General features: G+C 44.2%; 1 protein-coding gene across 1 annotated transcript; it reads left to right on the top strand.

Moving 5' to 3' along the window:
• Window positions 1-721: 721 nt before the first annotated feature.
• On the top strand, window positions 722-20324 carry LOC309601831 (3-ketoacyl-CoA thiolase, mitochondrial-like). The gene is made up of 10 exons (XM_082335006.1): window positions 722-774; window positions 5028-5194; window positions 7448-7576; window positions 9505-9621; window positions 11076-11223; window positions 13964-14139; window positions 15112-15241; window positions 17891-17961; window positions 18617-18771; window positions 19686-20324. The coding sequence occupies exons 1-10, from the start codon at window positions 759-761 to the stop codon at window positions 19768-19770; spliced, it is 1194 nt and encodes a 397-aa protein (XP_082191132.1). The 5' UTR covers window positions 722-758; the 3' UTR covers window positions 19771-20324.
• Window positions 20325-22160: the final 1836 nt, after the last annotated feature.

The raw sequence follows: 22160 nt of genomic DNA, 5'->3' as shown, positions 1-22160 counted from the left end.
CCTGATCCCCCCCATCTTCTGCCTGAAGAACTGAAAACCTACAGTTTTTATGCACGTAAACCGTCCCTCAACATGCGTTTTTCAACCACCAAAGCTTTGAAAGGTGTTTTTTGGGGATCCCAGCCGGGAGGCTGCAAGGGGCAGGCGACGCGGGGGGCAAGTCCCGAAAGGATAAAGCTTGGAAAGCGGGGCAGCGCTGGGCCAGCCGCGGACCGCCAGGCCCCTCAGGCCTGCAGGCCGCCATTAGAAGCCCAGGGGAGGCGCTCAGCGGGGTGACTGCGCCCCGGGAGGGCGGGCAGCTGCCCTCCGGGCTCCCGGGGCCGCCCCTCTCCGCCGCCCGCGGGTCCCGGGTACCTTTCCCAGCACAAGTTTCCTCAGCGGTGCCGCGGGCCTCGGGGTGCGGGGCGGCCCCGGGCCGGGCCGGGCCTGGCGGGGAGGAGCGGGGAGGAGCGGGGAGGAGCGGGCCTGCTCCGCCCGCCCGCCGCCGCCGTTGCCGAGGCAACGCCGTTTCCTCCTCCGCCGATTCGCCAAACCCGCGCCGCCCTTTTCCAGGCGCGGCATGGGGCGGACAGCGAGGAGGGAGAAATCAAACGAAGTAGAAACAAAATAAAAATAAAAATAAAAAAAATAATTTTTAAATAAATTTAAAAGCGCGCCTGCGCGTGCCTCCGCCCCCAGCGTGGCGAATGTGCGGCGGGTGAGGCGGAGGCGAGGGGCCGGGCGCGGCAGGCGGCGGCGCGGCGCGGAGCGGGGCGGCCATGGCGCTCCTGCGGGGTGAGGCTCCTGTCAGCCCGCGGCGGGGCGGGCGGCCCCCTGCCCCTGTGTGGGAGGGTAGCGGGTCCCTGGCTCTGCAGCGGGGATGGCGCGGCCGCCGGTCCCTGAGGGGGAGCGGGGCCCGGGAAGGGTTCGTGAGGGCGGGCCGGTCTGGCGGGAAGGCTGGGCCGCGTCTGAGGCAAAGGTGACCGGCGGTGCCGCGGCCGTCCCGCCCGGGCTGGCGGGGTGGGCCTCGCCGGGGCCCGGTCCTGGCCCCAGGGCGGCCCGGTTGTAGGGGCCGGTAGCCCGGCGGCAACTCGCCTTGTCCGTCAGAAAACCCAAAATGGAGCCTCCGAGCCCCTTCCCCTCGCTGCGGGGGGATCGTTCCTCCCCGCCGTCGTGTCCGTGCCGTGCCAGCTGGATAACGGCCGGACAGAAACGCCACCTTTCCGCAAACTGGGTTGCAAACCCTTTGCAGAACGGAATATACCGTGTTCGGCTTTCTGCAGTGCTTAAGCCAGTTACGGTCCAAACAAACCTATAGCAAAGGGTGCGTATCTGTGTCTGCTAACTGGCCACGTCTAGGCGCGGTGACTAGAAGTGACACTTGAGGTATCAGTGGCTGCAAGTTTCTTTTGTCGCATCCAGCCCCTGCCTGTGTTAGCAGTAACAGCGCAGGATAAACCCCGTTTTGTAAGCGCCAGCAGTTCCTACAAGTGTTTTGTGTAAGGGAGTGCTTTATGCTCTACGTGGTTTAAATGTTGTGTCCCTTAAAATGAGGTAAATATGCCCTTTAATACCTGCTCTTGTTTAAAAACAACATTGAAATTTACTGCAATAGGGCTTTTTGGCTATTTGACAGTGCGTTGCTACTGGACAGACTGTACCTAAATAATAAGATACATAGAAGTCATGGTTTGAGGTTTCAGTGCTGAAAGCCCACCTAGTCAGTGTTGCAGTAATTCTGTATTTCTCTGCTGAACTGGATATACCTGTTTGATGTTAGTTTTCCAGGCCTGTCTCAGGATCCTATCGCAACAATATTTTTCATACACCGTTCTTGATCCTTGATTTTTTTTTTTGAGGCTAACGATTGTTTCCTAGGCCTTCGAAATAGGGTCTGACAAATATTTTCATACCGAGCACACTTGAGAAATGTTGGAGGGGTAGAGAATGTTTCAGACCTATAATAGCAGATCCCCGTTTGGCAGCAAGTGGTTAACAAAACCAGATTAAAAGATGTCTTGAATTGAGCGTTCGATAAGGATTCAGCGGGACCTTTGCTTTCTCGCCCCAAAAGTTTCCGGATCCCTATGCATTGGGTAGTATTCTGCTCTCATCCGATGTTTATCACCTTGGAAAATCGCGGAGGCTCTGGAAATCTTGTCACGGTAATGGAGCACATTAATGGGGACTTGGGAAGAGCTGACAAAGGCGGTAGAGTCCTTTCTCGCTCAGGACTTCAGCCACCCCTTGTTGTCCCTCCTGAAGTTTTGCGGAGGGAGTAGCATTTGTGGATGTTTCTCCAATCAAGCAAAATTAGGCAGGTTCTGGAGCAGTACGCCCTTAGGGGAATGGCTCCGTGGTCAGTTTAATTCTGCATAACTCAACACACGTTGTGCTTCTTCCTCTTCCCTTACTGACTCAGGCCAGCCGTCGTCTCGCGTAGTCTGGAATTACTGTTTCATTGAGTAGCCAGAAGGTGAACTCAGCCACAGAACTGATCCAAATGAAAATCAGCCCCTCGTTTTCTGCCGACTCTGGGTTAGTTTTCGGCTACCGCGGTTGTGCGATCTGGTCTGGTTTATACTTTGGCCTCGCGGTGCGGTTGTGAAGAAGTGGGCAGCGGTGAGCAGCCTCTGCGAAAGAGAGAGATGTCGTTATTCTTGTGAAAGGCAGGTTTAAGGGCAAAGTTCCATCTTTGCCCCCGGACTGTTTGTTTGTAAGGTAACACGGCATATGTGTTCAGCAAATAATGTGGGTAACCAACAACCTGGCGAAAAGGGAGGAGAACAAGTTCTTTTAGCATGGTCGGGTCCCTGAGCTGGTCCGCGGCAAAGCCCTGTAACCAGCTATCGCTGGGGCAATTTTGGAGGAGGCAGAGGGACAGGAATCAGTGGGCAGGAGGAGTGGGGGCGAGATGAGTGTCAGGGCCTGCTTTGCTGCAGGGCAGATAAGCTTAGCAACATGAGATCGTCCTTAAAAGAGCTAAGGGTCTTTTTTACAAGCATTGTTAACGTGTGATGCAGACTCAATCTTAGCATTCAATACATTTTTGTTAATACAATACATTTTGGATAGCTAAATGAAAACTGCTGGTCTAAATTTCAATCTGTCACCTGAATACTTAGAGAGTCCAGAGACTAATTCTGCAGCAGCTGGATTGAACACACCCGTTTTCCATAAACACAAATCAGTTAAAGCATCCTCACCTTTGTTAAAACAACTTGTAGGGGTTCACGTGTTGTGTCTGTTAGTAGTTTTCAGCTTTTTTTGGGGGGAAAAAAAAACCTACGCCCAAAGTAAAAAATGTTCAGCCAATGGATTAAGAATTGTTTCGGATTAAATTGAATTACTTGCTGGTATCAGTTGAATTATGATTAAACAAAGAGTGAAGAACAATGATGAATATAGCAGGTCTGAGCATTTGTTCCAAGCCTGGGTACAGGACCTTCCCCGCAGTACCAGCTTTGGTACTTTTTAGACTTCTGTATACACAGAGGCCTCTTGAGATACGTATTTTTAGTGACTGTGCTGTTCCCTCTACACTGAAAAACCTGAAGAGTGGGCTTTTTGGATGTATAATAGTTAGCAGCTATTTATTCCTTTGAGGAAATAAATTCTGCTTCTCACGGGTTTTGAATAGTTACCGTCTCAGCACTCCATGTTAAGGGAGCAGCAGTAGTGTGCTTAGCGAAGGCTTCTTTTTAAGGTCTTCTGGGTACCCCAGAAAGAAGCCCATGGGCAGCATCAGGCTGTGAGGGTGTTACTCTGTTTTGCTCTGTTCATGGCTTTGAAAGCCACGTTGGTTTTGGCATTCATCCCTGTCCTTCAGCCTGCGGTTCTTTCTTAGCCTGCCTCAGGGTATTTCCCAGATGATCTTCTGAACGTGTTCATTGCCTGTTTCAGATCCCACCATTGCCTTCAAGTCCTTGTCAGCGGAGCAGGCTTGACCTTGACCAGTTTGGAAAGTCTTTTTCTATGAATCACGCAGCCTGGGATCCAAATACATGAGAGAGAGAGCAACACCTTCCCTCTGACAAACCAGCCTAAGATCATGGGTCCCACGGCTTCTAACCGAAGGCCTGAAAACAGCGTTCATGAGCAGCTTAATGAACAGGCGTTTTCATTTGCCTTCGTTCTTATATTTTTATATATCCTTCTACTGTCACTGAAAATAACTTCTGGCAGCTGTAGAAAAGGGGGGTGTGAGCTCTGTCGTTCAACTGGGGGAAAGTTCATAGGCTGCACGTGGGAGCAGAGAGCCGCTGCGACAGGCAAGCGGTAGATGTTGGGTTTGGTTCAGAGACAGCTTCTCCCAAGCTGAAATTCATAAAGACTTCTTCTGGCCAATGCGTTGGTACACACGCGCTTGCGCACACTCTCCTGTCTATTGAAAACTGGATTTTCTTCCCAGAAACTGGAAGGTTGATGCTGTTTAGATGACCTATATAATTCTGGAAATATCATGAAGGTTTTGATTAGGGAATGTTTTCCCTCTTAAATTAAAGGAATCAAAGTTAAAATGCATATCAAAAGTCTTTTTGTTTTGTTTTATTCTTTTTTTTTTTTTTATTCTTTTTTTCAGACAATAAGCCAAAAACCTGCTGATTTTTCTAGGGCTAGGGAATGGCCTCTTTGATTTTTAAAAAATCCTGATCTGATTATTTCACAGATGTTCACTATGGGATTTCATGGGTGATACTTTTATGCTTTTAGCACTAGCATCTGATGTGGTGTCTCCTTTGTCTGTCTGGTATCCAAACTACCTGTTTGGTTTTTTTTTTTTTCCCAAATCTCTTTGTGGAAAAAAAGGTATTTCTGGAATGTTCTCAGCTTTTCTTTCTGACTATTAATTCTGCCTACCTTCCCCATCTAAAGCAGTTCTATATGCTATATCTTAATTATCTTGAAGTGGTGATAATTATCTTATCATTCATATTCCCTATATTTACAAAGCTGCTTGTGAATTTAGGTTGTTACCCAGTTGAGGCTGACTTGATTTTCTGTTTGTTAGGCTCTGCGCCTCTGGATAATTCTTGCTCCTGTTGCAGGTGTGTTCATTGTTGCAGCGAAGCGAACTCCTTTCGGGTCCTACGGAGGTTTGCTGAAGGACTTCACAGCCACCGATCTGACAGAACATGCTGCTCGAGCTGCGTTGGCTGCTGGCAAGGTCTCTCCTGAGATCATTGACAGTGTCATTATCGGCAACGTCATGCAGGTTGGTAGCAGGGAAGATTTGCTGGTCAGGGGTTATTTCAGTCGTCTCCTTCAGTGTGGTCCTATAGATAGTTACCTCTGCTTTGCAGCCAAGAATAAACCAAAGGGGTGGAAATGAAATGGGTAAGTAGCCTTTATAGTATAGGGTTTCCTGTTTGTCTTTAAGGGACGTATCCTGCATGATTTGTAATCTTATTGGGAGCAAGGCTTCGAATCATAGAATCGTTTAGGTTGGAAAAGACCCTTAAGATCATCAAGTCCAACCGTTAACCCAGCACTGCCAAGTCCACCACTAAACCATGTCCCTAAGCACCACATCCACCTGGCTTTTAAATACCTCCAGGGATGGGGACTCAGCCCCTGCCCTGGGCAGCCTGGGCCAGGGCCTGACAGCCCTTTGGGGGAAGAAGTTTCTCCCAATACCCAACCCAAACCTGCCCTGGCGCAGCTTGAGGCTGTTCCCTCTCGTCCCATCGCTTGTTCCTGGGGAGCAGAGACCGACCCCCCCGGCTCCAGCCTCCTTTCAGGCCGTTGCAGAGAGCGATGAGGGCTCCCCTCAGCCTCCTCTTCTCCAGGCTGAGCCCCCCCAGCTCCCCCAGCCGCTCCTCCCCAGCCTTGTGCTCCAGCCCCTGCCCCAGCCTCGCTGCCCTGCTCTGGCCACGCTCCAGCCCCTCCATGGCCGCCTTGGGGTGCGGGGCCCAGCGCTGAGCACAGCATTCGAGGGGCGGCCTCACCAGTGCCCAGCGCAGGGGCACCATCCCCCTCCCTGGTCCTGCTGGCCACACCGTTCCTGATACAAGCCAGGGTGCCACTGGCCCTCTTGGCCACCTGGGCACACTGCTGGCTCATATTCGAAAAAGAAAGCTTAGCTTTCTTTTTTTTAGTACGAAAGGTAGTTTAAACTAGGACAAGCTGATCTTCTAAAAAATGTGGATTCATTAAATGATTAGTTGCTAATCCCTGGTACATTTTTCCTATTTGAATGACTTGAGCTGTGGAACTCAATGATCAGTGAGTTTTCACTGGATTGTATAAAACCCTTTCTTTCTGGAGACTGTAACTGATGTGAGCCCATTTCCCCTGAGTTTTCTAAACAGAATTTTTTTGAGTGAATACGAGTTTACTTTGAGCTGAAGGGATACATGCCTTGATTGGCAGAGACATTTGGACAATCATATCTTTTCCAAAGAGCTTGTGATGTCGTTGCTGTTGTATGCAGGGCACCAGCATCGCAAAACTGCAGCTATCCACATATCTAGATATGTTTGTTTTAGGCGAGGCACCAAAGAGCATTTCTGGGTTTGATTTGTTTTGTATTCTGACTTCACCGTTGTTAAGGGTGGGCAGTCTTATTTTGCACTGAGTGTTTCAAGGGTGCAGAAGAAACAAATACCTGAGAACTTTCATGATAAGCGAACAAACGTGCAGTATTCCTTCTTAAGGATTTTCAGCCAAAAGAGTAGCTTTTGATTATTCTGTCTCCTGCTACTATCTCAGCTTCTTTTTTTCAACTTTTTAGGTTTTGTAAGAACTGTTTGTGGCCTAGAAAAAAAAAAAGAAACCGCTGCATCCAAATCTCTTGTAATGCTTTCACATAAAAAATAGGATTCTCCTAAGAAAAAAAAGTCTTTTCATGTTGAAATTACATTTCTTTTCCTTTGCATCATGCTTCCCCATCCCAATAGATTTTCTTTTTTTAGTCCTGGGTTCCTTTTAAGTATTATGTGATTAAGTTTAAATAACGGTGAATGTATGAGCATTTAAAACTCCCCTTCTTCAGCAGAAGTGGCTTGATTAATATTTTTTTTTTTCTGAACTTGCACTGGCAAGTAGCATTGTGCACAGAACTGCGTCTTTATAATACACATTAGCTTAGGGCACGATCCCCAAGAGCATAAGTGTTCTCTCTGTTTGGAAAAGATCCATTACAAACCTATAGCAGTGCTGTAGTAATTTTTTACTCTGTACCTGTGCTCGCCATCATCTGCCGACTCACTAGGTTGAAGTGCAGAAGCCTAACCGTTTTTGTTTCATCTCATGTTGGAGCCTGGTTTATTAAAGGAGTAGGTTCTGATCAAATAGAACGGTGTGTTTTTGAAGTGAATCCAAGTGCTTCTTACGACTTGTAGGATTTCTCTTGAACATACGCTGTCTCCTATCAGTGATGCATTACGCCATTCTGACTTTTCGTCAAGACTTTTACTTTCCAAAAAAATTAGAGTGTAACAAAACCTCCTATTTGTTCTGCCCGCAGAGCTCCGCAGACGCGATTTACATTGCAAGACATGTTGGTTTACGCGTGGGAGTTCCTGTCCCAGTTCCAGCCCTCACTGTCAACAGACTTTGTGGCTCTGGTTTCCAATCCATTGCCAGTGGGTGTCAGGTACAAAGCTCTTTTTTTTTTTTCTGTATTAGTTGTAACCTTTATCAGACTGTTAACATGAGAGAAGAGACGGGTGTAGAAACACGTATAGAATCATAGAATCGTTAAGGTTGGAAAAGACCCTTAAGATCATCGAGTCCAACCGTTAACCCAGCACTGCCAAGCCCACCACTAAACCATGTCCTGAGCACCACGTCTACCCTTCTTTTAAATCCCTCCAGGGATGGAGACTCAACCCCTGCCCTGGGCAGCCTGGGCCAGGGCCTGACAGCCCTTTGGGGGAAGAAGTTTTTTCTAATATCCAACCTTGGGATGAGTCTTAACATGGATTTTTAGCTGCCACTGGTAGAGACTTCCTACGGTCGTGCGTGGTTTTGTGCAGAAGTTCAGCCTTCAGAGTGCCATATTTTGGGGTTGGTTTTAAAAATCATCATTGTAGCTATTTGGAGTTATTAAAATAATGAACGCAACAAGTGTTAACCAGCGAAATAGCGCTCAGCTGTACGGTAGTTGCATTCTGTGATCCTGTTTGTATGAGCTGGAATTACTGGGCATCAGAACCACAACAGGAGGCTTTCATCTTCTGATCGTTGTTTATATTCTCACCTATGTGAGCAGCAACTTGTGCTTTTTAAGTGTGTTTTTGTTCAAAGATCCAAACCCTCTCGTGGGTTAGATAATTTATAGCGTCACTTCTTTTAAAATAGAAGAAAATCAACTTCTCTTCGAGCGGTTGGCCAAAATGACCGAGTAAGATGGTACAGTGGTTTTTATTTCATTTGTTCATACAGACCAGTGGTGTACGACTAGCAGTGGTCTGGACTGTACAAACTGAAAGGATATTTTATGAATATTTGAGCAACCCCATAGGTTTGTTTTTTGTTTTGTTTTTTTTAAATTCCCATTGGCTAGACTATTATTTTAGGTCTGATCCTCTGAGGAAAAAATGTGGAAGACAATGTAGAGTTAAGGTTACATGTTTACAATAATATCCATCTGACTGTTTTTTTTCTAGTGCTTTCTGCAAAGGCTGTACACATGTTGGGCTACACTGAAAAAATCTGTTGGAGAATTTGACCGCTTATATCAAAAGTATGGTTGTGAGGTCTTTTCCAAAGATGGCGTTTCATCAATGCAGCTAATGTTTCTGTATTTCTCTGGCACACAACAAAGCTGCAGATTCTATTCTGAGCTGCTTAAATGTACGCGAAGTTTTTGGTAACTATAGGAAGCATCTCAGCACGTATCACTACAAATCAGTCATAGTAATTATTAACTAGTCATCTCCAATGCATGTCAAGATAATTTCATCTGCTTCCATTCCAGTACACGAGTTACCTTAACCGAGTCCAGCTGAGTGAATCATTTTAAGAAAGCAGAGTTTTTGACTGGTCTGATGGTGCATTTAGGAATTAGGGCTTTTAGCGCTTTGCCAATGATGGATTAGTGTGTTTTGGGGGTTTCTTTTGGCAGCTTACCTGGCTAATGTTTTCTAAAATGATGTCCCCCTTTTTTTTAGGGTTATACGGCCTAGTTTCAAGCTTTGCGGTTTCATTTGTGTTCCTTTTGAGAAGATTGGGAGCTCAAAAAAAAAAAAAAAAAAAACTCAGCCATCTGTGAACCTAACCACACAAGCACGCAGGTCCTTAATGGCTTTGTTCCTCCGTCCCGTCATAAGTGTGCCCCCATATTCTCTTCCTCCATCGTTGATACAATCATTCCTTGCTGAAGGAGGAGCACGTAATGAAAGGACAGACCCCAATCTTAATAGAAGAGTTAACCCTTCATAAATATACACGTGGCTAAGCATGAATTCATTCTCTCTGTGTGGCTTTGCAGGTGACGAGGTCTTTTTCTAAGACAGTTGTTACTGGCTTACAAAACCAGCAAACTAAATCCTAGATCTGTTTTTGTTTTTCTGTTAACAGGAAATTTGCCTTAATGACTCAGAAGTTGTTCTGTGTGGTGGAGCTGAAAGCATGAGCCAGGCTCCTTATGCTGTTCGAAACATTCGGTTTGGAACCAGATTAGGAGCAGAACTCAAGGTCTAGTACTTTTTTTCTACTTTTTCTTTTTTTTTTTTTTTTATCCTGTGAATGAAGTCATGTTTACAGAGCAACGTAAAGTATCGGGCCTGTAGACACTATGCTCTTGCAAATGAAATTATTGGAGATTAGATCCAGATTTAGTTTTTCAAAGCATTTATCCGCTCTTCAGACATTATCAAAACAGTAGGTTCAGGCAATTTTGTTAAGCGTGCCGGTTTTGTAACTTTTCCAAAACTATCTTTGAACTCCTGTTCCATGTTAAACATATCAATAAACTCTCAGACACAAAACTTCGTTCACTTGATACATCCCATCAAAGTACTGTACATAATATAAAAAAATTTCTGATGTCAGAGGCTGTGAAATAGAGGCATACGGAGTTTAGGTAAAGCTAGTGAGGCTAGCAATGGGTAGATAGACTGGGAAAGAACATGTATACCTCCAAGTTGTAAGCATCTCTCAGTTTTAAAAATGCTCAATTGAAATGAAATCCATCGACAGAGAAATTATTTTTACATTCTCTTCTGAAGATATATCCTTGGTGAATACTGTGGGAAATTTGCAGCAGGATCCAGTTCTGCGCCGCTAATTACCCTATATTCAGTGGGTCGTAACCGACATCAACATGCTAAATTAGGATATTTCAGTGGTTCGGCCCTTTGTTTTTTCTACGCTGTTTTTCCGTTATGATGATGGTGAATATAAAGTACACTTGACTCTGTTCTGTGAATCTTGCGTGGCACTGTGACGAAGCCTCGGTACCTACAGAGAACACCTTCACAAGGTTGCTGATAACGCTGAGTCTCCATAGGTGCCGCTGGGTTCTTATCATGAAGATAATGGAATTATACAGTTGCAGGTGAATAAGTGATTTGTCTTGCAGAACTTCACTGGTGACAGAGAGATGACAAAACCCACCTGAACTGCCTGGGCTTGCCTTTATTAGGTTAAGTGACGTTGGACTTGGGTATTTTCTCACCTGAGGTGTTTTACCCACAGAAACCTTTGACTCAAGGTGATTTTAGCTGACAGTAGAGAAGGAGCCAAAGAATCGGTGGGCTGCTGTGCCTTTTCCCAGTTCCTCACCTTTCCTTCTTGGTAACCAGGAAGACAGCTGTGTTTTCTCATAGGTCTCTAAAAAATAATTCATGCAGCAGGGAAATACGCTGAAATGCTAAGAAACACGGGCTTTTCCCAAACCTCTCAGGGCCACAGGAGCAGAAAGAATCACACTAGAGCACAACATAGAATAACTAAAATAACCCACAAGAACTTGCATACTGTTTTGCAGTGTGTTTGTTCTAATTTAAATAAAGTATCTGTAGGTAACCAGAGTTAATTTTACAAAGAGACCTTCGTTGCCAAGAGGCTGCTGAATAATTAGAAACTGTCAATAATGAATGTTAATATTGCTGTGCTTCATAATTTTCTTTTCGTGATGTTCCATGCAGTTGGAAGATACATTGTGGGAAGGTCTAACAGATACGCATGTTAAAATACCTATGGCGGTTACTGCTGAAAACCTGGCCGCAAAATACAACATCACGCGAGAAGACTGTGACCGATACGCGTTCAAAACGCAACAGAGATGCAAAGCTGGTTAGTAAATTTAGGAAGGGAAGTGTTTGTATGATACTACTTTCGAATCTAGTTAGCTTTTAGCATTGATTCGAAGTATCTTTACGTTTCTGTAGCTCGTGCATCTTGGTGTAATTTGTCTTTTGCTTTGCAGATACTGTAATTCACGCTTTTGTTTGCCCTGTGATACAAGTAGCCCACTCCTAGGGGGTTTCACTTGGAATATACTGAGTCGGGTGTTGTGCCTATCGGCAGGTGAAGTAACGAGCCTCTTTCCACTGGCTTCTTGCGTCTTCCCCGTGGACATTCAGTAGCCCTTCAGGCAGCAAATGCCGTTGGCCTGTCATGTGTCACCCCCTGCCTGAACAGGATTCATGTTCATCAGCGTAGCTTGTTGGTGCCCCTTTGGCGGGATGCCTTGCCCTTGTCTTCCCGGCAGCAGAGCAGCACTGTCCCAGGCACGCCTGACTCCTTTCTTTCCACTTCACTGCAGAACAGTCCTCTTGCATGTTCTGCGTGCTCAGAACATCCTTCTTGCATGCCAGCACGTGCCGTAATCGATCTAAATCCTTTTTCTTCCTTTTGCAAATCGTATGCTATTCTCCAACCTGTGCACAGTTAGAGCAGATGGAATCTGAAGAGGGGATATTTGTTCAGGACCTGGGTTTAAACTGTTCTCTGGGTGGTTTGCGTGGCCAAAGCCATAATTCGGAGGCGTTAGGTTACTGTGAAATTGATTGATAGCATAAACAGGATGGTAGGCCAAAAGCTAGTAGAACGTGTAGTGGTCGCCTGGGGCTTCAACATACGTTGCAACCCAAAGGTGAACATAAGAAGCAAAGATCTCGGCGTACTTTTAGATTCTGATGGTGGTGCTTTTTAACAGCTTCTGCTCTTGAAGGAAGATTTTCTATCTTTTTTTTTTTTTTTTTTTTTTTTCCTCAATGGGTGTAGCAATTCTTTTTGTAACTTTTCTCAATTGTGTGTTCCCTTCCCTGCTGATCCTGGTAGCCAACTCCTGCCATTCCTGGAACCTTTGCTAGAAACTGTGCCCCTGAAGAGGCTTTTGCTTCTTTCTTGTTTTCCAGGATTTTGCCTTGTGGTTTTTTTTTTTTTTTTATTTCTGCTTGTTATGACCAGTTCATCTAATTCCAGACTAAAGAGAGAGTCCTCTGGCTAATCAGGAAAGAAAAAGACTTTGTAGAATTTACTGAGAAAGCTCAGAGGTAGCTAAACAACATCAGGTCTGGCAATTTCAGTGGCTGAGTTTTAAACCCCTTAGAGTTGCATTTACGGAATGATTTGAAGCGGCTGGGAGTCTTGGTTCAGTTTTGGGAGATCGGAGTTGTTTTGGTTGTAAATCTCTGTGTGTGTTGAAGAATTTTCACCAGAAAGTGGGTATCTCTAGGTTTGCTTTGTTGACAACTCAGAGTTGGGCCATCACCTCAGTGAGTGGCAACTAAGCGTTACAATTGTCACCTTATATATGTTTCTATAACAATTACATGATTATCAAAGTCCACCTAAGGTTTCCACTGTGTTCGCAATTCTTCATTCTTCTGGTCAGGAGACAGGTCTTGATTTCCCATCGGGAAACCGGTTCTTTGCGTTCCATTTCGGTTCTTGTTTATTGACCACGTAGACCGCTTCAGCCACTGGTCCGATGCAAGATCATAAAAGTCATTTATTGCCCTTCTATGTCTAGTTTCACAATGCTCTATTTAAAACCATCTTTAAATTCTAAGAATCTGACCTCTTAACTTACATTACGAATGCTTACTTATTCTCACCTAATGTCTACATCAGTTAAAATGTCTTAATCAGCTGTTAAGTTATTCATCTTTTCTTACTACATCTATCTTTATCTACTGATTAACTCGGCTGGTGATTAATCCAGTCATGGGATAGGGCTATACAGGGACAAAATGAGCAGCGTAGCGTGGACTTAGATTAATATAAAACACCTGTAGTTACACAATTCGTGTAATTTATCTTTTCTAAATTACCCTATACAATAACTATTCTTAAATACACAGTAATATTCAAAGCCTCGATTAACTATTTGCTAACAGTTCACACCAACATTGTGGACACAAAAGGTAGCGTTTAGTTGCCTGAATATTGGCGTCTAATGTCATCTTAGGTGATGTGTCAGATGCTCTTATGGGCGCCTTAGATACCTACTACGCCTTGAATTGTCTCAGGTTGTTCAGGCAGCTGAATCCCATTCTAAGATCGTGACTTGGCTGTGAGATCCTGTGGAGAAGCAGCTTGGACAGGATTTTAATCGATATACAATAGCTTATGCTGGTTATCAACAGAGAAAATGTGGCTCAGGATTTTTTTCCACGTTCCTCTCTGAGTGAGATTTACAGCTTCTGGGCCCTCTGATAAGTGACAGAGCTGTAGAATAAAGCAACAATACAGGGGGATGTGTACCAAAAATAAATCTAGTGGTTTAAAAAAAAAAAAAAAAAAAAGAAAAGTTTGGTTGTTATAAAGCTGAAATAACACTTTAATATTTAAGAATTTCTTTGTAGAAGTTTGTAGAGTTTTTGCCCAGTTTCTAAAAAAACAAACGAACAATAAAACACCAGCCAGCCTATTTAAACAAAATAAAGCATAAACAGTACTGTCCCTGAACTCTTAGTTAAAATGGAGCAAAAGTTGCGTGCACATGAAAATAGGATTATTGGTCGTGCTGCGCAATCATCGTGATATTTTTGTCAGAGTCCTTTTATTTTCCTTTTTGTGGTTGCAGCTCATGATGCTGGTTACTTTAATGCTGAGATGGCACCAATTGAAGTGAAAACAAAAAAGGGGAAAGAAAGTATGCAAAAGGACGAGCACCCGAAACCCCAGACCACTCTGGAACAACTGGCAAAGCTCCCATCAGTCTTTAAAAAGGACGGAACGGTGACTGCTGGGAATGCTTCAGTGAGTACGTCAAAGCCTTGGGTTGTGAAAGTGTCACCTTGAAGGTTCTCCAAATTTATTGTCGCTGCGTTTATGTCTCACTGAGCCACCTTTGGCTGTCAACGGTGTCTCCTGACAAAAATGAGTTCTAATTCTGCAACTGAATGCCGCTGGTTGACTGTTCCAGCCCCAAGATGGCAGGGGATCCTTCAGTCTGCCCCTGTGTCCTAAAACTTGGTTCTGTGGATTGTCGCTCTCCTTTTAGCGAGGCATTGACACTTCCTCATCAGCCTTGAATTGTGCAGCCGATGCCTGCGGTGGCTACGTAGAATTAGCCATTCTGCTTTCTTTTGAGGGCAATGATTACTAAACATTTGCGTTACAAATCGTGCGTTACATTAGCGGGCATGCTGCTGCTCATTTTTGTGCCACAGTTGGTACCCTCTGTAGGCCAAACCACATTTTGCACTTACCCAGAGTAGACTGGGTGCTTAGCAGCATGTCATTACGGACTGTTCCTCTTACAGCCATTATCTTAATCAATTGATTAATGTTCTTTGGGCCAGGAGGACCACTGTGATCATATAATCTGAATTCCTGCCTAAAATAGATCATAGCCGCAGTAAGTATGGGTGTCTGTAAAGCATCTTTTATAATTAATAGTACATACTTTGTCCAATTATTAATAGTGTCCTTGCAAGGCTACGGAATGATGTTTCCAGTGTAAGGGAGACTTTAAGTAGCAAAAATGTATTTTACTTTTCTAAAACATTGAAATTAGTTAAACATCTATATTTAACTTTCTTTCACAGTCCACAAAATAGTGACAGATTGTGGTTTGTTGTTTTGAATAAACACTAATACAATTGTTTGTTAAATGTTAATAATAGTGTCTTGGGCTCAAGCTTTTTTTGCGGGGCATATTTAGTTTACAGTGTGGAGTTTTTTGTTTGTATTTTCTCCGCTAAGAATGCTTTTCTCTCTTGTTGCAAGGGGGTGTGTGATGGAGCTGGTGCACTCATCATTGCCAGTGAATCAGCACTTAAAAAGCACAGTCTTACTCCTCTGGCAAGAGTAGTGGCCTATCACTCAGCTGGCTGTGACCCTTCCATAATGGGCATTGGTAAGTCGCAATAAAGCACATTATTTTATAGCATCAAGCGGCATTAAAATATTCTTGTGTTGGGGCATTCTGAAGGAAAGAAAGGGAGGCTGCAGTGTGCCGAGTCTGGTAGCTCTGAAGACGTTCGTGTGGCTTACTACAGAGAGGCTGTCCGGTCCACTGCATCAGTCCATCCCTCTTATGCAGCAGGACTGACTCACTCCTCAGTTTGGCCGAAAGGGGATGTGCAGAGCCTGACCTATTGTGTTAGCACTGAACTATAGTCCCCCAGGCACCTTTTTTTTTTCCCTTTTTACTCTCTGTTAGTAAGTCAAGAAAATAGGCACTCTCTCAATTTTCTAAAAACCGGTTTTCTCCTGAAATTCACTTTAGTTTCCTGTAAGCTTTAAATCCCATTATTAAATGTGTAACTATGAGTTGTCTTCCTCACCTCTTGCTGAAGGAGTATTGGCTATGTGTACCCCTTTCAGCAGTTACTCAAGATTACAGGATACACAGCTGTTCAGGTATTGTTTTGGCAAACCAACTGCTTCTCTTTTTTTGTTAGTCCCGTATTTTACGCTTCCTAATCAAATAGCTGTTAACGCAAACAAACCCTCAAAGTCGATCCAGACACCCCAGGATTTTTCCCTTCTGTTTAGTTTGTAGACAGCGTTGTGTCCCAGCATCGCTCGTCCTTTCTGCCGTTCTGTTCAGCGAGGTCATTGTTGACTGGTTCCATGTGTCAGTAGAAATGCAAATGAAGCATTGTCAGATTTCTTTTCTTGATCGGACTATCTGACCAACACAACCTTCAAAGCAAATGTAGAGGGAGGGTTTCTTTCGCTAGACTTCTTGCTGTCATTGTGCTTTCTAAACTAGCCCATTCTTTCTAGGTCAGGCAACTCTTTTAGCTTGTTTAAAAACTTCATAAATCATATGCAGAAACAGTTAGTATCCTAACTCCTTAACACCACAGCTTGTCCCCAGCAACTCAAAAAGACCAGATGAGATTCATCGACATGACAGCAACAGATCTGAGAACAGGAGCTCAGACTGAGCAACTGCCCTTTCACATACTGATGGTGATAGGGAGTCCTGCCTCACAATGTCTAGTGAGAGAATTCATTATTTTTTTAAAAAAAAGAGAGAGGGGGGGCAAAAAAGTCTACTTGGCTGTGATTAACGGTCTTTGTATTGTCCACATGAGACCCTCCCATTACTCTCACGCGTAACAGGCATACTAAAATCCATCCGTAATCAGATGCATTTGGAGTCTAGTATTAAGCCGCCTGAGGCTTTCTAATAATCCACTGAGCTTTGAACTGGGCCCTTCTTTTAATTTTTCTGTCTCTTCGGTCATTTACTTATTTTTATGGGTTTTATTCTTTGAGCTATGAGTTTTCAACACCATTTTTTGGTAGTGAGATAGCATTTAGGATCGTTAACATTTTAGGATTGGGTTTTTTGTCTAATGATCAGCTACCATCTAACATCTCAATATCTTTGTCCTATCTAATTAGCCCTTTCAAATTCTCTTTGAGTATCTCTTTCCTTAGGTAGCTGTGCTTTGAGGTTAATCTCCACTAGTGGATTGTAGAAGCTGGTGAAGTGTCTAGAGAACAAATCTCATGAGGAGCGGCTGGGGGAGCTGGGGGGGCTCAGCCTGGGGAAGAGGAGGCTGAGGGGAGCCCTCATCGCGCTCTGCAACGGCCTGAAAGGGGGCTGGAGCCGGGGGGGTCGGTCTCTGCTCCCCAGGAACAAGCGATGGGACGAGAGGGAACGGCCTCAAGCTGCGCCAGGGCAGGTTTGGGTTGGGTATGGGGAAAAACTTCTTCCCCCAAAGGGCTGTCAGGCCCTGGCCCAGGCTGCCCAGGGCAGGGGTTGAGTCTCCATCCCTGGAGGTATTTAAACGCCAGGGAGACGTGGTGCTGAGGGAGATGGATTAGTGGTGGCCTTGGTAGTGATAGGTTAACGGTTGGACTCGATGATCTTAAGGGTCTTTTCCAACCTGAACGATTCTGTGATTCTATAGTAGGTTGTAGATACCAGCTTTCTTCCAGAGAACAGTTTTATTGCCAAACTCTGTAATGCTCTCAAAAAAAAATCTTCTTGTCTTCAGCTGGCTGGGACCTGGGTCCAAGGGAATGTTTTATTGTTAGTTTTTTTGACTAGAAGATTTTCAGATAAATTACATTACAACAATACCCATAACTAAACACATAACTAGCACTCTAGAACAGCCTGCCTTTTTCTTTTTTGTATACCCGGAGGCTGCAAGTTGTGAGGAAAGAATAAGCTGAACCAGGAGTACTGGGTAGGAGAATGCCTCAAAACTGTTGTGAAGTTGTTTTCTTTCGCTGGGGACTGTCAGTTCTCTTGACCTGAAAGCTATGCATGTGTTTACCGACGTAACTGTGCAGCAGTAGTGACACTCCTAACTTTCCCTGGCAGTGTGTTGAGAAGGCTGCCAAATAGTTTTGAGATTCAGGAGTCCTCTTACCGCCTAATAAAGCAGGTGAGTGGCATATCCAGAATTCATTGGGTGCACAGAGGCTCATGGGAGGGGATCTGATGAGGCTTTATGAAGCTCTCCTATGTATAATATGTTTATAAGCCTTTATTTATTTCTTTTTTATTTAACTAACTGTGCATACAATTTCCAAATAGGCCCTGTACCTGCAATTACCGAGGTTCTGAAGAAAGCAGGATTGACCCTGAAGGACATGGATTTGGTAGAGGTAAGGAGTTTTACCGTGGCCGGTGAGGTTACTCCTGATCTTTTTAGCAGAAACATTCCACTCATCCACGTAGCCCCTCATCACAAGGTAGGCGTTTCTGCATGTCTGGAGCCCAGCTGTCTTAGCTTGCCGGCCTGAGCTTTATCCGTCTAGTTTCTACCAAACAGTTTCACAGTTATTACCAAAATCTCAGGCACGTGGAAACTGAAAATGGCGTGATAGCATTCCATGGAAAAAAAGAACCTCATGTGACATGAGGTTTTACCCTGTTGGCTGGACTGTGAATGGTTGAAGTTAGTCACACTTCTCCATTTGTGAACGAGGCCGTTTTTTGTCAGAGCAATAGAGTCTCTGTGAACACATTGCATCAGAATATATCACGCCTTTTTGTATAAAATATACTACATACTTGCTTTGTATCACGTGTGCCAGAAGGATTTGAAATTACATTGTGTTTGCCTGACAATTTGTATGTTATCTGAGTACGCTTTTATGTTAAATTAATATTAATTAATATTAAACAATGTTTAATATTTTTCCCACTCAAAATGACGCGAAGAAGCGCACCTCATTTGATCTTGTGTGCACACGTGCTGCTGAAAGCTTGTGTGGAAAGCCAGACGTGAACAGTTGTATGGTTTCTCCGATGTTTTAGGTGAATGAGGCATTTGCACCTCAGTATCTAGCTGTCGAAAAAGCTTTGGGCCTTGACCCTGAAAAAACCAATGTCAACGGAGGTGCCATCGCTATAGGTCATCCTTTGGGAGCTTCGGGATCACGGATCACAGCTCACCTGGTTCATGAATTAAGGTATGCACGTAGCCAATAGCTGCTGGTAGTGAATGCAATGCTGATATATTTACACCTGCAAAAGATTTTTAGTATGGATACTGTGTGACTAAAATCTTCCAGTCTGCTGACTTCAGGCTCTCCACGCTGAAGCGTACCGCTTTCTGTACAAATTTGTTACCTTTGTGCTGTAGTCCGGGTCCTGCAGCTGTTGTCATTGCAGGATTTTTTGCTTCCTCTAGATCTGATCCACGGTAGTTAGCGGAAGGGTTTGCTTTATTGAAATGACCTGGGAGCAAAGTCTGTTCTTTTCTTAACAGGGTCCATTTAAAAGGCTTCGTCGTCACCTTCTTTCTCTTTTAGGCCGTTTTCAGAGATTTTGACTCTTTTGGCTTGCTTGATATGCTTAGCACCATTTTAATCTGAATTTTCCTTCCCCTCCCCACCCCCTTAGGGCAGAGATCACTGTATCTTTTTGCTTGTACTTGCAACGCTATGTTAGTGTTCAACCATAAAGCCTCTGTTAATTTGCACCTTGCAGAAAACCGTTTCTTGGAGTGTGGCTGTAGAAATCTTAGCTTTTAAAAACTACCTCGGCAATGAAATGACATTTTACTGATGCCATTTTTATTATGGGTTGAAACCACAAGTATCCCGTAATGTCATTCCTTGCCATTTTGCGTTCCTAAGAACTGTATAACGTACCATCTTGTAGGTGGTAAAACACTCAGACCTGCAACCTCTTGTTTTGCTCCAGAAATATTTCAACATCCGTTGTGGCTTCGTGATGTTTTTCTAAAAAAAGAACATCATACACGTTCTAAAACGTCATCTTTAGCAGTGCCTAGTTGATAGCTGGTTTCCTTTCATCAAATCAGGACAAAGGCTACTATGGTTTCATAAATGTAATTTTCACTGTTACTTTTTCTGTGCAGGCGTCGCGGCGGGAAATATGCCGTTGGATCAGCTTGCATTGGTGGTGGACAAGGTATTGCTGTTATCATTGAGAACACAGCCTGAGAGATTACGGAGACTGCAGTGTTGCCCGAATTATTAATTCCCTGAGAAACTTCTGCCGTTTGTGACAATAAAGCATCACTATCTGCCTTCATTTTATGCCGTTCCTGCAAGGTAAAGGAACAGCTGAGAAGTCTGAATTCTGAGCAAAGAGATTCATTAATGTCTTTCTTACTAAAGGAAGTGTAACAATGTAATTTCACACTGATGAAGTATTTTCTAAAAGCCTCTTTTCAATCAACGTTGATGTATTTCTATAGGCAAGATTCTTTTCATTTCCTGAGGAAATTGCCTGTCAAGCTTTCACCAAACCTGCCTTAAAATAGCAGGCAGCGCAGCTTTTTAAGCAAGTATTGCTTCAACTGTTCTTATTTCACCTACTGCTGCTGTCTGGCGCACGTGCCTCTTTTATCATCAGGAAATGTGAAAAGATAATTGGAGACCTTCTGAAGTATATACTGATTGCAGATTGACGGCTATAACCCGTACCCTGCTGTTTCGCAAGGGAAAAGAAAATGAGCGAAAGCTGAAATTTCCATTGTGCCTCCCAAAAGAACAATAAATATAACAGCAAAAAGAGCTTGGTGTTCCTTTGTTTGTTTGTCTGAAATGTAAATCGCTGTGAGAATTGTTCCTTTTGGTAAGTCAGTGTTTGGTTTTGGAGAGGCTGTTTTTCCTGGCTGAGAAATAACTGGTGGTTACCAGTTACCACCAGTTACTACTGGTGGTAGTTTCTAGACAACTCTAGCAAATCTGCCAGCCTTCCGAGGAGGGAGGTAGTCGCATCTTAACTGTGTCGCTGCATGGTAACTGCGTACACACAGCAACTCATTTCTTAACTTCCTCTAATAGTATCATCTGTATCTCTTGTGTCACTTAACGTGGGGCTGTTAGCTAATTTGAGAAGTGCGCACCTGAGCAAGTTGTCTTGCCTCTCGCAGGCGGTGGAGGTGAAGTTAGGAATCATTTGACACGATGTAGATCGCATTTGGATGAAACGAGATCTCCGTTGACTGTGCTCACCGAAGTCCCCTAGGCTGGCTGGACTGGCAAGAGCAACTTGCAGCTTGCTCTGGTGTAGATGTCTACGTTAGATGCTCAGTTAGTTGGATGGATCCACGTCAGAGACGGCACGCGCTTCTCCATAGCCTGTACTCTGCTACGTAGACTAAAATAGGAGCAAAGACTGCAGCCTTTACTCTTTCTCATCCTCTGTCCGCTGTCAAAATATTGCTTATCTACAACTTCTTCTTGCCGCGCCGCCGGCGTGAGCTGTGACGATTGTGAAAGATGGGAGGCTATTCAAAACCTGCCTGCCTAGCCTAGCAAGAAATTCAGGTCAAGGCAAGTAGTGTTACAACTGGTGGATAACCGTTGAAGTATGCTGATCGCCGTTCCCGGGGTTTTTATGGATGCAATGTCTTTAACGACTGTAGAAATACTTCGCGCTGTTTCTATGGATTAAAAAAAAAAAACCAGCAGCTGCCGTAAGGCAGCAAACCAGATGTTCATCTGACACAGTGTCTGTTTTCCTCTTTCTGCTGTATCTTAGTAAGTTAGGGTTACAGGGGTTTCTCTGGTGAAGATAGAGTTGCCACGTGGATTTTATAAAGCAGGATGTTTTCCGTTCTTCGGTCCTTCCATAATAACCAATTCCCTCTTCCTTCGTGACTGTGGATAATCACTGCACTCTTCTTTTCAGAGAACTGGCTGCAGTTTTTCCAAGATCTCATCCCTGTGTAGTAACAATTCTTTCAGAGCTCTTCACTGTGTAGGTACAGTAAAGAATAATCCCCTTTGTGCACTTTATTTTGCACATAATGTTTAATTTCCCCCTTTTATCACTCATTTTTTTGAGATCCGTGTGTAATTCCAGCTGTGAGAGTTAAATTTGGTCATCCATTTTGTCTTTCCTGCAAAATGCATCATGACGGCCACCTCATTTTCCAGATAACTTCTGAACACGTTATCAGCGCAGACGATTGTACATCCTGCTAGTAACCCTTCTTTGCTGTGTGAGCCAACTGCTTATTCCCATATCATTCCATTTTTATCCTCTTTGTTTCCTGCGAGAGCCTCTGACGAGGGGCTTTGCCACGCTGAAGTGAAACAGTGAAATCCTTTCCCGTGAAGTTACTGGGACTTAATGTATTGCACTTCTAATACATGCAACTTCACAACTTCCAGGTCTTAAAATTCAGTGTCCGCTTTCAGGGGCGGCAAGGGAAAATGCTCTTGTTTTGGAAGTCAATTTAATTTCTTTCTTTTTGCCTCTCTGCGGGCTCAGGTTGCAGTGCCTGGTGGTGTAAACCCTCCCTCTAAAGGATGACGAGTTCAGTTTGGTTAGGGAGAATGCAATCCCTTCTTTAGGTTTCAAACCAACCTAGGCGTTT

This window comes from Platalea leucorodia (genome assembly GCF_965183815.1).
Source record: "Platalea leucorodia genome assembly, chromosome: W".
NCBI classification, from domain to species: Eukaryota; Metazoa; Chordata; class Aves; order Pelecaniformes; family Threskiornithidae; genus Platalea; species Platalea leucorodia.
Note: the sequence above shows the minus strand (reverse complement) of the source record. Positions and strands in the feature narration are given on the sequence as shown.

What these genes read in the sequence shown, in the direction of transcription:
- LOC309601831 (XM_082335006.1), top strand. An exon ending in TTATCGGCAACGTCATGCAG is followed by an intron (nt 5,195 to 7,447) that starts GTTGGTAGCAGG and finishes TTCTGCCCGCAG; the next exon opens with AGCTCCGCAGACGCGATTTA. An exon ending in GCAACAGAGATGCAAAGCTG is followed by an intron (nt 11,224 to 13,963) that starts GTTAGTAAATTT and finishes TTGTGGTTGCAG; the next exon opens with CTCATGATGCTGGTTACTTT.